Source organism: Chiloscyllium plagiosum, unplaced genomic scaffold, assembly GCF_037043375.1.
Source record: "Chiloscyllium plagiosum isolate Xiang-an unplaced genomic scaffold, Cpla_swu_hap1 HiC_scaffold_31, whole genome shotgun sequence".
NCBI lineage: Eukaryota > Metazoa > Chordata > Chondrichthyes > Orectolobiformes > Hemiscylliidae > Chiloscyllium > Chiloscyllium plagiosum.
Genome location: NW_028270169.1, coordinates 15,190,408 through 15,202,544, shown reverse-complemented (window position 1 = coordinate 15,202,544; position 12,137 = coordinate 15,190,408). Strand labels below are relative to the sequence as shown.

Sequence of the window (12,137 nt, the reverse complement as noted above, 5' to 3'; positions counted from 1 at the left end):
TAACTTGACCTCGAGTAATCAAACATATATCCCTAACCTCAACATTTGTCGTATCCCTCTCCACGGTGAATACAATTGGAAAATCTCAATCCTGTCACCAACCTATCACCATAATATTTATGGCAATGAATCATTTCATGTAAATCAATGAGTGCCATGCTACAGAAGGCAGGAGGTTCATGAATTGGAGCAAATGGGAATCCTATGTTGCTGTAAGTAGATGGGGGTTCTAAGGGTAAGAGATATAGGCAAAGAGAGGAAAAGAGAATAAGTAGATACTTTAGCCCAGAAAGAGTCCATCTGGCTGATTTAGTTTGTGTTGGTGTGCTTTCTCTCCTGCAAAATAAACTTATAAATAACAAATTATAAATATAATTTTTTACCTTAATTTAAAATATCCCAAGGTAGCTCACAGGAGCACTATAAAGCAAAATTAAATGCCAATTCACGCAAGACAATATCACAGCAGTTGTCAAAAGCCTGGTCAAGGACATGAGTTTAAGCAGAGTACTGAAAGAAAAAAAATCCGAGATCCTAGCTCCAGAGAACTGAAGACATGCTTGCTAGTGGTGAAATGATTAAAATCAGGCTCAGAATAAACTGAGTTTAGACATCTCACAGGGTTGTGGCACTGGAGAATGTTACAGAGGCCAAGGAGGGATTTCGAACAGAAGGATGAGTACTTTGAATTCAAGAATGAAAGACGCATCAAGGAGTGTCTCCACTTCTGAAACAGAAGCCCAGATTTAAAAAAAAACAAAACCAAAAAAAATTACACTATTGGCTGTCTTGTGGTGCAGTGGTAATGTCCCTACCTCTGGCCTGAGAGGCCTGGATTCAAGTCCCACCTGCTCCAGAGATGTGTAATAACAGGCTGATTAGAGATAGGTGAATATCAAAAAAAAGTATCAAGGAATGCTATAGCACTCAAACAAACATCAATTTGCCCCATTGAGTCTATGCTGTTCTTTTGACCTCAAACTAAACAAATGTGTTATAATTGATGAAATAACCCCACGAAGGCCAGTATCCTATCATCAATGCACCCTTTACTTACACATTCATAATGCATGACACTGACCCAGAGTTGGGTCCTGGAGTGAGCAGAACTCCTGACGTGTTTTTATGCAAAAATAAGGGGTAATGCCATTCAGGGCTGAGATGAGGAAGAATTTCTTCACTCAGAGTTCTGAACCTGTGGAATTTTCTACCACAGAAAGCTGTTGGAGCCAGTTTGTTAGATATATTCAAGAGGGAGCTGGACTTGGCCCTTGTGGCTAAAGGAATCAAAGGTATGGAGAGAAAGTGGGAGGGCATACTGAAATTGCATGATCAGCCATGATTGTACTGAATGGTAGTGCAGGCTTAAAGGGCTGAAAGGCCTACCCCTGTACTTATTTTCAATATCTGTTAGCCAGGAATCCCTCATTGGACCAGGTTGATAAAAATAGGTGAATATTTTTAAAAACTATCAACGAATGCTACAGCACACACACAAAAATTGCCCCATTGAGTTCTGCTGTTCTTTTGACCTCAAACTAAATTGATGCTTTATGGTTGATGAAATAACTCCACGAAGGCCAGTATCCCATTATCAATGCCCACTTTATTTACACATTCATAATGCATGACACTGACCCAGCTAGCCCAGAGCTGGGTCCTGGAGTGTTCCCTCCGTGGTGATGTCCATCTGACTGACCTTATTCCAATCGCTACAGTTGGGCCCCTCTGTGTGTGTTTTTGTTGTTGACAAAACCAGTGTCCCATTATGATTTCACTGACAAAAGGCAATTTTCTCCCTCATCCCAAACGGTTTGTAGAAACTTGCTTATCGCAAAACGGATGCCACTTTTTTTCCCCACAAAACACAAGGATTGTATATTTAACGTGGTCCGCCACGCGGTTTTTGGGGAGGCCAGGAATAGCGCTGCTATGTCTTCCTTTTCTAGAACTTGTTCCAGGCCCCTGGGGTACGCGGCCCCTTTAAATAGGCCGCTGACCGTGGACTCGAGGGGAGGCGGTGCTATTGTTGCCCCTGGGTCGGGGTTCTCATAGGCCGGTGGCTGGAGGTAAGTGAGCTCGGTGTTTACCTGAGCGGCAGGTTCGGACAAGCTGTCCCGCTCCATTGAGGATCGCTAACGGTCATCACGCGGAGCGCGAACTTGGCCGGTTGCCCCTGGTTACCGAGCCTGAGGCCTGCTCTGGGTTACCGGGGCCTGCGCTGTATTTTGACGGGCAGTGTCCCTTCCTTTTGTGAAGGCCTGGTTTGGGTTGGTGCTGGGATTAGTCGGGAAGGATGGTGGAAGCCCTCTTCATGCGGTTCGATAGGATCCCAGCCCCTCGACGCGAACTCGTCACCTTTTATAGAGCCGTGCCTTCCCTGCGGTTCTTATGGTACCTTGTACGACTTGACTGAAAACGAACTTGCATTTCCATTACGCCTTTCCGAACCTTCAGGACGTCCCAAAGCGTTTTGCAACCAGTAAGGTGTTTTTAAAGTGCGGCCGTTTGTCTTGGTTTGGGAGATGTGTTGGCTTTTTTTAATCTGTGCACAGCAAGATCTCACAAGTAGCCATTTGTCAACGACCAAGCAGTTTTGCTTTTCAGTGATATCGATTTCAAAATAGATGTTTGAACGGATTCTGGGGATGGCTCTCGTTCTTTTCCAGGTTCATAGACTTTTTCTCTCCCTGTGTTTTTGGGATGCTGGGGGAGGAGGGGAGATGTATGAGGTTGAAATTCCAGTATCGTAGCTGTACTTGAACAAGTCGGCGAGGGTCATTGCTAGTTCTGGATCACAGGTCTTCAGTGTTACTGCTGGACTGTTGTCAGTACCCATTGCGTTTGGTGCATCCAGTGCACTCAACCATTTCTTGATTTCATGCAAAGTGAGTCAAATTGACTGAGAACTGCATGATGAGGTCCAAATGGGTCATTCATTTGGCATTTCCAGTATCAACCTGTTGTGGGAAGACTAGAGATAGTCAATAAATGTGTCATGAAGAAATCCAGTAATGTGATGTGTAACTGGCTACCACAGGAGCGGTTGAAAGCTAAGAGTATAGATGCATCATGAAGGAAACATTTGACAAGCATGTGAGGGAAATGTGAATACTGTTTAAACGATGAACAGTGGGAGACTCTCCAGTGGGTTAGAAATGCTGGCAAGGACTGATTGGGTTAAACGGCCTATTTCTTTTCTCAGATGGGTGCAAGAGTTCACATTTGGAAGATCGTTGTGGCTTCAGTGTAACACCCCTACCAAAACTCAGTACCTCAAACAACCTGTTACCACTGTGTTATCTCCCTGAGTGTGTCATTTGGGGGTTCTGTGCTTGTCTCTCAGCATTGGAACTTGTATCCCCAATTTTTGGTGTCAGGTAAAAATGTATTTATTATACTAAGTTTGCATCTCCTCTGCTTCCTCAGACTTTAAAAATGTTAGAAATCTGAAGTAAGATATCAAGATGTTGTATATTTTCTCTGCATATGGACAATTCTCAGCTCCAGAGAAAAAAGTTTAATGTTTATCCCTTAGTATATCCCTAAAATGTTAATTTATCTTTTTAAAAGAATGCTGCAGATCTCCTGTGAACATCCCACTTCCAACATTTTTCTGTTGCCATTTCAGCTTCTTGAACTCCCTGCCAGTCATCTGGCAAGATAAGCTTACAGTGCCATAAGAAGGGGTTTCCAGGATTTTGACATTTTGTGAAATCCAAAGTCAACTTGACATGTAGCTTGGAAGGGAGCTTGAACTTGGTGTTCCTATGTATCAGCTCCCCTTGCCTTTTTTTTATGTTAGAGGTTATAAGTTTGGAAGATGTTGTTGAGAGAGCCTTCGTGAGTTATTGTAACGAATCTTGTATAAGGCAAATACTGCTGCCATTGTGCGTAGGTGGTTGAGGGACTAAAGTCAATAGATCGGGCACTGATCAAGTAAGCTGGTTTGTTCTGAGTGGGGTTTAGCTTCCTGGCAAGTGCATATCCAGGCAAGTGAAAAATATTCTACCACGTGTCTGATTTTGTGGCTTGTAGATAGTGGGTAATATTTGATAAGCCAAGGACAGTTTACTACTGCAAAATTACTAGTCCCTGATTTGCTCTTGTGACCAGAGTGTTTGTATAGCTTAGTTCAAGTCAAAGATTCTGAAAAATGATAGCCCTCAATGTTGATGATGGAAATTTTGGTGATTGCGATGTTTGAATGACAAATGTGGATAGTTAGTTTCTCTCTGGAGATGGCAAGTAGGATCGAGTATTAATCAGTCCGAGCCTGACTCTTGTTCTAGTTTTGTTGCATATGGACGTGTACTTGAGTTGCAAATGGTACTATATACTGTAACCATTGGTGAACATCCCCACTTCTGATTGATGGAACATGACTGAAGCAACTGAAAGTTGTTGTCCTGAGGCACTGCTGGGCTGAGATGATTGATCTCCAACACCCATGACCATCTTTTGGTGCTGTTATGATTCCATGAGTTTCAACCAAACTATCCCCAACCCCCCCTTCCTTTCCTCCCTTTATGAGTAGAACAGTCATTGTCGACGACCTTCATGAGTTTACATAGAATCATAGAGATGATCTTTGTTTTGGTTTTCATTCCATCTTTTGACCCCAGCTGTAATGAGGTCAAGAGCCAAATGACCTTGGCAAAACCCAAACTAAGCATCTGTGAGGCAATTATTGCTATGTAAATGCTGCTTAATGGCCACTGCCAATAATATCTTCCATCTCTTGATCTAGAGTAGATGTTGGGAAAATAATTGGTGAGATTATATTATCCTTTTTTTTGTGTGTAGACAGAACATACCGGTGCAATCTTCCACAGGCTGAGGATGGTTGCAAGTGCTTCAGCTTTGTCTTCTGCACTGATGTGCTGAGCTCCTCTATCATTGAGGATTTGGAGAGGGGGGGGCAAGCCTTCTCCTCTTCCTCCAGTTAATTGTTTAATTGTCATCCACCCATTTACAGCTGGACGATGCAGATCAGATCACTCCTTTCACATGGTCAATTAAACGTGAAAAATAAGTGCCGAACTTGCCATTAGAGGTCACGTCCCATGAATGAATTCAAAATTCTGTTTTGAGGGCTTGAAGATTTTTTTGGTGGATAATTATTTCCATTTTTTTACTGAAAGTTAAAAGAAGTTTACAAAAATTGATGTTTGTGAAAGTACATAATGGTTGTTTAATACATGATCTTAGTATATTATTACATTCAATTAAGGTAACACAAATTATGCTGAATTTTGAAAAAAAAACAGTGATTTACAGATATGATATTAAAACTCTTTTTTGCTGTGTTGAAAGAACTGAACCATTTAACAAATGTTTCTACTTCCTGTTAGTCCAATTTATGTTAGAAAATGCATAAAAATAGACTTGCGCAAGATCCATAAATTGACCTAAATAAGTATGCTTTATGGGTGAGGTATTCGTCAAGTGTTTTCCAATTCCTTGTTGGATTCAGTAAGCTGACACACACTACAACTTGTGCATTTCAGGTTGGAGCATTGAACGATCAAAGAAAGCATAGAATGCCCCCTTTGCCAGGTGCAGAACTTGTGCAGACACCTGTCCAGTTATATCGGTATCTCCTTCGATGCTGCAAGCAACTTCCTGCAAAAAACATACAGCAACATTACAAACATGCAGTACGGCAGGTTTGTAAACTGTTGAAGGTCCAGTTTTTTTGTGTAATGCTTTGTTTTTTTAAAAAAAACATAGGCTGTTTTGATTCTCAATTGTCAATTCTGAAAATGTTGGTGTCTATAGAAAGAAGGACAGTTGGATAATGGGATATAACAGCACAGAAGAGCATTTTAAAAATGCTCCAATTCCTCCAACTTACAAGGATTTATGATTCTTAACTTTCATTTCTAGCTTATACACATGATTTGGAATGAAAAATTAGGAAATATGGACATCAGTCTTTTTTCGCATAATTTTAATCTTACTTGGATTTTTCTTCCAAATACAATAACTTGAATCTGTAGTCCTCCAGTTAATCAATGTCCCCTTCAGTTAACCACTTTCTTGTTTACTTACAAATTTTGACAATTCTCCTTCTCTGTAATGGAGTCATTTATGTATAATGAAGGAATACAATAAGAGCAGCCCATTCAGCACTTTGAGTTTGTTCAACTAATCGACATAGCTAGTCTCTATCTGAGCTACTTTAATACCCTGATCTAGCAAAAAAAACTCTTGATCTCAAAGTGATTGATTGAATTAGAAACGGCTTTTTGCAGAACTGTCTCCCATTTCTACTGACCTTTGCATGAAAAAGCTTTTTCAAACTTCCAAGGAATCTGGTTCTGAGACTAAGGTTATATACCCTTGCCCCAGACTTATCCATACCTATTAAATACACTCTCCCTATCTCCCTTTATGAATTAATTTATGCAGTCCTAAAAAACAAAGACAAATTAGATTACCCTTTTACAATCTAGGGAATACAATAGCTGTATTTGTGTCCAGTGCCACACTAGGAGGAGTACTGTGTATGCATATACAGAAATGAAGCAACATTTCATGCTATGAGAGTAAAATAGAAATCTGCTCCTTAATATTGAGCAGTTTAGGGTGATCTAGCAGATTGTGGGGTAAAAAAATCTTTTTGTTCTGGATGCAACTATAAAGCAAAAATTAATTGCAGTTAATGGCAGAGAGAAGGGTAAATAGAATACAATAGAGGGACAAATTCAGACAAATCAGTCTGTGTGCTATTTATATTGCACAATTAAAACAAAATGCTTTTGGATAATCTGAAATATTCAATAGACTTCCTGATGTTTGTACCTCAATCCTCACTGCTTTATAAGACATTTGATTAAAAAGCTGTTCTTTTTGTCTCGCGCACGTTCTCTCGCTGTCTCGCTCTCTCTCTCGCGCGCTGTCGCTGGCCCTCGCGCTCGCCCGCGCGCTGTCGCTGGCCCTCGCGCTCGCCCGCGCGCTGTCGCTGGCCCTCGCGCTCGCCCGCGCGCTGTCGCTGGCCCTCGCGCTCGCCCGCGCGCTGTCGCTGGCCCTCGCGCTCGCCCGCGCGCTGTCGCTGGCCCTCGCGCTCGCCCGCGCGCTGTCGCTGGCCCTCGCGCTCGCCCGCGCGCTGTCGCTGGCCCTCGCGCTCGCCCGCGCGCTGTCGCTGTCCCTCGCTCTCGCCCGCGCGCTGTCGCTGTCCCTCGCTCTCGCCCGCGCGCTGTCGCTGTCCCTCGCGCTCGCCCGCGCGCTGTCGCTGTCCCTCGCGCTCGCCCGCGCGCTGTCGCTGTCCCTCGCGCTCGCCCGCGCGCTGTCGCTGTCCCTCGCGCTCGCCCGCGCGCTGTCGCTGTCCCTCGCGCTCGCCCGCGCGCTGTCGCTGTCCCTCGCGCTCGCCCGCGCGCTGTCGCTGTCCCTCGCGCTCGCCCGCGCGCTGTCGCTGTCCCTCGCGCTCGCCCGCGCGCTGTCGCTGTCCCTCGCGCTCGCCCGCGCGCTGTCGCTGTCCCTCGCGCTCGCCCGCGCGCTGTCGCTGTCCCTCGCGCTCGCCCGCGCGCTGTCGCTGTCCCTCGCGCTCGCCCGCGCGCTGTCGCTGTCCCTCGCGCTCGCCCGCGCGCTGTCGCTGTCCCTCGCGCTCGCCCGCGCGCTGTCGCTGTCCCTCGCGCTCGCCCGCGCGCTGTCGCTGTCCCTCGCGCTCGCCCGCGCGCTGTCGCTGTCCCTCGCGCTCGCGCGCGCTCGCGCTGTCCCCCGCGCTCTCCCCCGCGCTGTCCCGCGCTGTCCCCCGCGCTCTCCCCCGCGCGCGCTCGCGCTGTCCCCCGCTCTCTCCCCCGCGCGCGCTCGCGCTGTCCCCCGCTCTCTCCCCCGCGCGCGCTCGCGCTGTCCCTCGCTCTCTCCCCCGCGCGCGCTCGCGCTGTCCCTCGCGCTTTCCCTCACGCTCTCTCTCGCTCACACGCGCGCTGTCCCTCGCTCTCTCTCTCGCGCTGTCCCTCGCTCTCTCTCTCGCGCTGTCCCTCGCTCTCTCGCTCGCGCTGTCCCTCGCTCTCTCGCTCGCGCTGTCCCTCGCTCTCTCGCTCGCGCTGTCCCTCGCTCTCTCGCTCGCGCTGTCCCTCGCTCTCTCGCTCGCGCTGTCCCTCGCTCTCTCGCTCGCGCTGTCCCTCGCTCTCTCGCTCGCGCTGTCCCTCGCTCTCTCGCTGGCGCTGTCCCTCGCTCTCTCGCTGGCGCTGTCCCTCGCTCTCTCGCTGGCGCTGTCCCTCGCTCTCTCGCTGGCGCTGTCCCTCGCTCTCTCGCTCGCGCTGTCCCTCGCTCCCTCGCTCGCGCTGTCCCTCGCTCCCTCGCTCGCGCTGTCCCTCGCTCCCTCGCTCGCGCTGTCCCTCGCTCCCTCGCTCGCGCTGTCCCTCGCTCCCTCGCTCGCGCTGTCCCTCGCTCGCGCTGTCCCTCGCTCTCGCTCTCTCGCTCACGAGTTCGCGCTGTCCCTCTCTCTCCCTCGCTCTCTCTCTCGCGCTGTCCCTCGCTCTCTCTCTCGCGTTGTCCCTCGCTCTCTCTCTCGCGTTGTCCCTCGCTCTCTCTCTCGCGCTGTCCCTCGCTCTCTCTCTCGCGCTGTCCCTCGCTCTCTCTCTCGCGCTGTCCCTCGCTCTCTCTCTCGCGCTGTCCCTCGCTCTCTCTCTCGCGCTGTCCCTCGCTCTCTCCCGCGCGCGCGCGCTGTCCCTCGCTCTCTCCCGCGCGCGCGCGCTGTCCCTCGCTCTCTCCCGCGCGCGCGCGCTGTCCCTCGCTCTCTCCCGCGCGCGCGCGCTGTCCCTCGCTCTCTCCCGCGCGCGCGCGCTGTCCCTCGCTCTCTCCCGCGCGCTCGCGCTGTCCCTCGCTCTCTCCCGCGCGCTCGCGCTGTCCCTCGTCTCTCTCGCGCGCGCGCGCGCGCTGTCCCTCGCTCTCTCCCGCGCGCGCGCGCGCGCTGTCCCTCGCTCTCTCCCGCGCGCGCGCGCGCGCTGTCCCTCGCTCTCTCCCGCGCGCGCGCTCGCGCTGTCCCTCGCTCTCTCCCGCGCGCGCGCTCGCGCTGTCCCTCGCTCTCTCCCGCGCGCGCGCTCGCGCTGTCCCTCGCTCTCTCCCGCGCGCGCGCGCTCGCGCTGTCCCTCGCTCTCTCCCGCGCGCGCGCTCGCGCTGTCCCTCACGCTCGCTCTCCCCGCGCGCGCGCTCGCGCTGTCCCTCACGCTCGCTCTCTCGCTCGCGCTGCGCGCTGTCCCTCACGCTCGCTCTCGCTCGCAGGCGCGCTGTCCCTCACGCTCGCTCCTCTCTCTCTCTCTCTGGCGCTGTCCTCGCGCGCGCTCTCTCTCTTCTCTCTCTCTCTCTCTCTCTCTCTCTCTCTCTCTCTCTCTCTCTCTCTCTCTCTCTCTCTCTCTCTCTCTGGCGCTGTCCCTCGCGCTCTCTCTCTCTCTCTCTCTGGCGCTGTCCCTCGCGCTCTCTCTCTCTCTCTCTCTCTCTCTCTGGCGCTGTCCCTCGCGCTCTCTCTCTCTCTCTGGCGCTGTCCCTCGCGCTCTCTCTCTCTCTCTCTCTCTCTCTCTCTCTGGCGCTGTCCTCGCGCTCTCTCTCTCTCTCTCTCTCTCTCTCTCTCTGGCGCTGTCCCTCGCGCTCTCTCTCTCTCTCTCTCTCTCTCTCTCTGGCGCTGTCCCTCGCGCTCTCTCTCTCTCTCTCTCTCTCTGGCGCTGTCCCTCGCGCTCTCTCTCTCTCTCTCTCTCTCTCTCTCTGGCGCTGTCCCTCGCGCTCTCTCTCTCTCTCTCTCTCTCTCTCTCTGGCGCTGTCCCTCGCGCTCTCTCTCTCTCTCTCTCTCTCTCTCTCTGGCGCTGTCCCTCGCGCTCTCTCTCTCTCTCTCTCTCTCTCTCTCTGGCGCTGTCCCTCGCGCTCTCTCTCTCTCTCTCTCTCTCTCTCTCTGGCGCTGTCCCTCGCGCTCTCTCTCTCTCTCTCTCTCTCTCTCTGGCGCTGTCCCTCGCGCTCTCTCTCTCTCTCTCTCTCTCTCTCTCTGGCGCTGTCCCTCGCGCTCTCTCTCTCTCTCTCTCTCTCTCTCTCTCTCTCTCTCTCTGGCGCTGTCCCTCGCGCTCCTCTCTCTCTCTCTCTCTCTCTCTCTGGCGCTGTCCCTCGCGCTCTCTCTCTCTCTCTCTCTCTCTCTGGCGCTGTCCCTCGCGCTCTCTCTCTCTCTCTCTGGCGCTGTCCCTGCGCGCTCTCTCTCTCTCTGGCGCTGTCCCTCGCGCGCTCTCTCTCTCTCTCTCTCTCTCTGGCGCTGTCCCTCGCGCGCTCTCTCTCTCTCTCTCTCTCTCTGGCGCTGTCCCTCGCGCTCTCTCTCTCTCTCTCTCTCTGGCGCTGTCCCTCGCGCTCTCTCTCTCTCTCTCTCTCTCTCTGGCGCTGTCCCTCGCGCTCTCTCTCTCTCTCTCTCTCTCTCTCTGGCGCTGTCCCTCGCGCTCTCTCTCTCTCTCTCTCTCTCTCTCTCTGGCGCTGTCCCTCGCGCGCTCCTCTCTCTCTCTCTCTCTCTCTCTCTCTCTCTCTCTCTCTGGCGCTGTCCCTCGCGCTCTCTCTCTCTCTTCTCTCTCTCTCTGGCGCTGTCCCTCGCGCTCTCTCTCTCTCTCTCTCTCTCTCTCTCTCTGCGCTGTCCTCGCGCGCTCTCTCTCTCTCTCTCTCTCTCTGGCGCTGTCCCTCGCGCTCTCTCTCTCTCTCTGGCGCTGTCCCTCGCGCTCTCTCTCTCTCTCTCTCTCTCTCTCTGGCGCTGTCCCTCGCGCTCTCTCTCTCTCTCTCTCTCTCTCTGGCGCTGTCCCTCGCGCTCTCTCTCCTCTCTCTCTGGCTGCTCGTCTCTCTCTCTCTCTCTCTCTCTGGCGCTGTCCCTCGCGCTCTCTCTCTCTCTCTCTCTCTGGCGCTGTCCCTCGCGCGTCTCTCTCTCTCTCTCTCTCTCTCTGGCGCTGTCCCTCGCGCTCTCTCTCTCTCTCTCTCTCTCTCTCTCTCTGCCTCTCTCTCTCTCTCTCTCTCTCTCTCTCTCTGGCGCTGTCCCTCGCGCTCTCTCTCTCTCTCTCTCTCTCTCTCTGGCGCTGTCCCTCGCGCTCTCTCTCTCTCTCTCTCTCTCTGGCGCTGTCCCTCGCGCGCTCTCTCTCTCTCTCTCTCTCTCTGGCGCTGTCCCTCGCGCTCTCTCTCTCTCTCTCTCTGGCGCTGTCCCTCGCGCTCTCTCTCTCTCTCTCTCTCTCTTGGCGCTGTCCCTCGCGCTCTCTCTCTCTCTCTCTCTCTGGCGCTGTCCCTCGCGCTCTCTCTCTCTCTCTCTCTCTGGCGCTGTCCCTCGCGCTCTCTCTCTCTCTCTCTCTGGCGCTGTCCCTCGCGCTCTCTCTCTCTCTCTCTCTCTCTCTGGCGCTGTCCCTCGCGCTCTCTCTCTCTCTCTCTCTCTCTCTCGGCGCTGTCCCTCGCGCTCTCTCTCTCTCTCTCTCTCTCTCTGGCGCTGTCCCTCGCGCTCTCTCTCTCTCTCTCTCTCTCTCTGGCGCTGTCCCTCGCGCTCTCTCTCTCTCTCCTGCGCTGTCCCTCGCGCTCTCTCTCTCTCTCTCTCTCTCTCTGGCGCTGTCCCTCGCGCTCTCTCTCTCTCTCTCTCTGGCGCTGTCCCTCGCGCTCTCTCTCTCTCTCTCTCTCTCTCTGGCGCTGTCCCTCGCGCTCTCTCTCTCTCTCTCTCTCTCTCTGGCGCTGTCCCTCGCGCTCTCTCTCTCTCTCTCTCTGGCGCTGTCCCTCGCGCTCTCTCTCTCTCTCTCTCTCTCTCTGGCGCTGTCCCTCGCGCTCTCTCTCTCTCTCTCTCTGGCGCTGTCCCTTGCGCTCTCTCTCTCTCTCTCTCTCTCTCTCGCGCTGTCCCTCGCGCTCTCTCTCTCTCTCTCTCTCTCTCTGGCGCTGTCCCTCGCGCTCTCTCTCTCTCTCTCTCTCTGGCGCTGTCCCTCGCGCTCTCTCTCTCTCTCTCTCTCTCTCTCTCTCTGGCGCTGTCCCTCGCGCTCTCTCTCTTTCTCTCTCTCTGGCGCTGTCCCCTCGCGCTCTCTATCTCTCTCTCTCTCTCTCTCTCTCTCTCTGGCGCTGTCCCTCGCGCTCTCTCTCTCTCTCTCTCTCTGGCGCTGTCCCTCGCGCTCTCTCTCTCTCTCTCTCTCTCTCTCTCTCTCTGGCGCTGT

At 52.6% G+C, this 12,137-nt stretch overlaps 1 protein-coding gene across 4 annotated transcripts in view; it reads left to right on the top strand.

Moving 5' to 3' along the window:
- Positions 1-1,955: 1,955 nt before the first annotated feature.
- The window catches only part of lyrm9 (LYR motif containing 9), a 58,958-nt gene continuing 48,776 nt past the window's right edge, over positions 1,956-12,137 (top strand). The window contains exons 1-2 of one of the 4 annotated variants that reach the window (XM_043718275.2): positions 1,956-2,069; positions 5,511-5,669. In XM_043718275.2, the coding sequence (XP_043574210.1) occupies positions 5,544-5,669 (126 nt within the window). In that variant the 5' untranslated portion in view covers positions 1,956-2,069; positions 5,511-5,543. The other 3 variants (XM_043718273.2, XM_087977280.1, XM_043718277.2) reach the window with 3 other exon arrangements.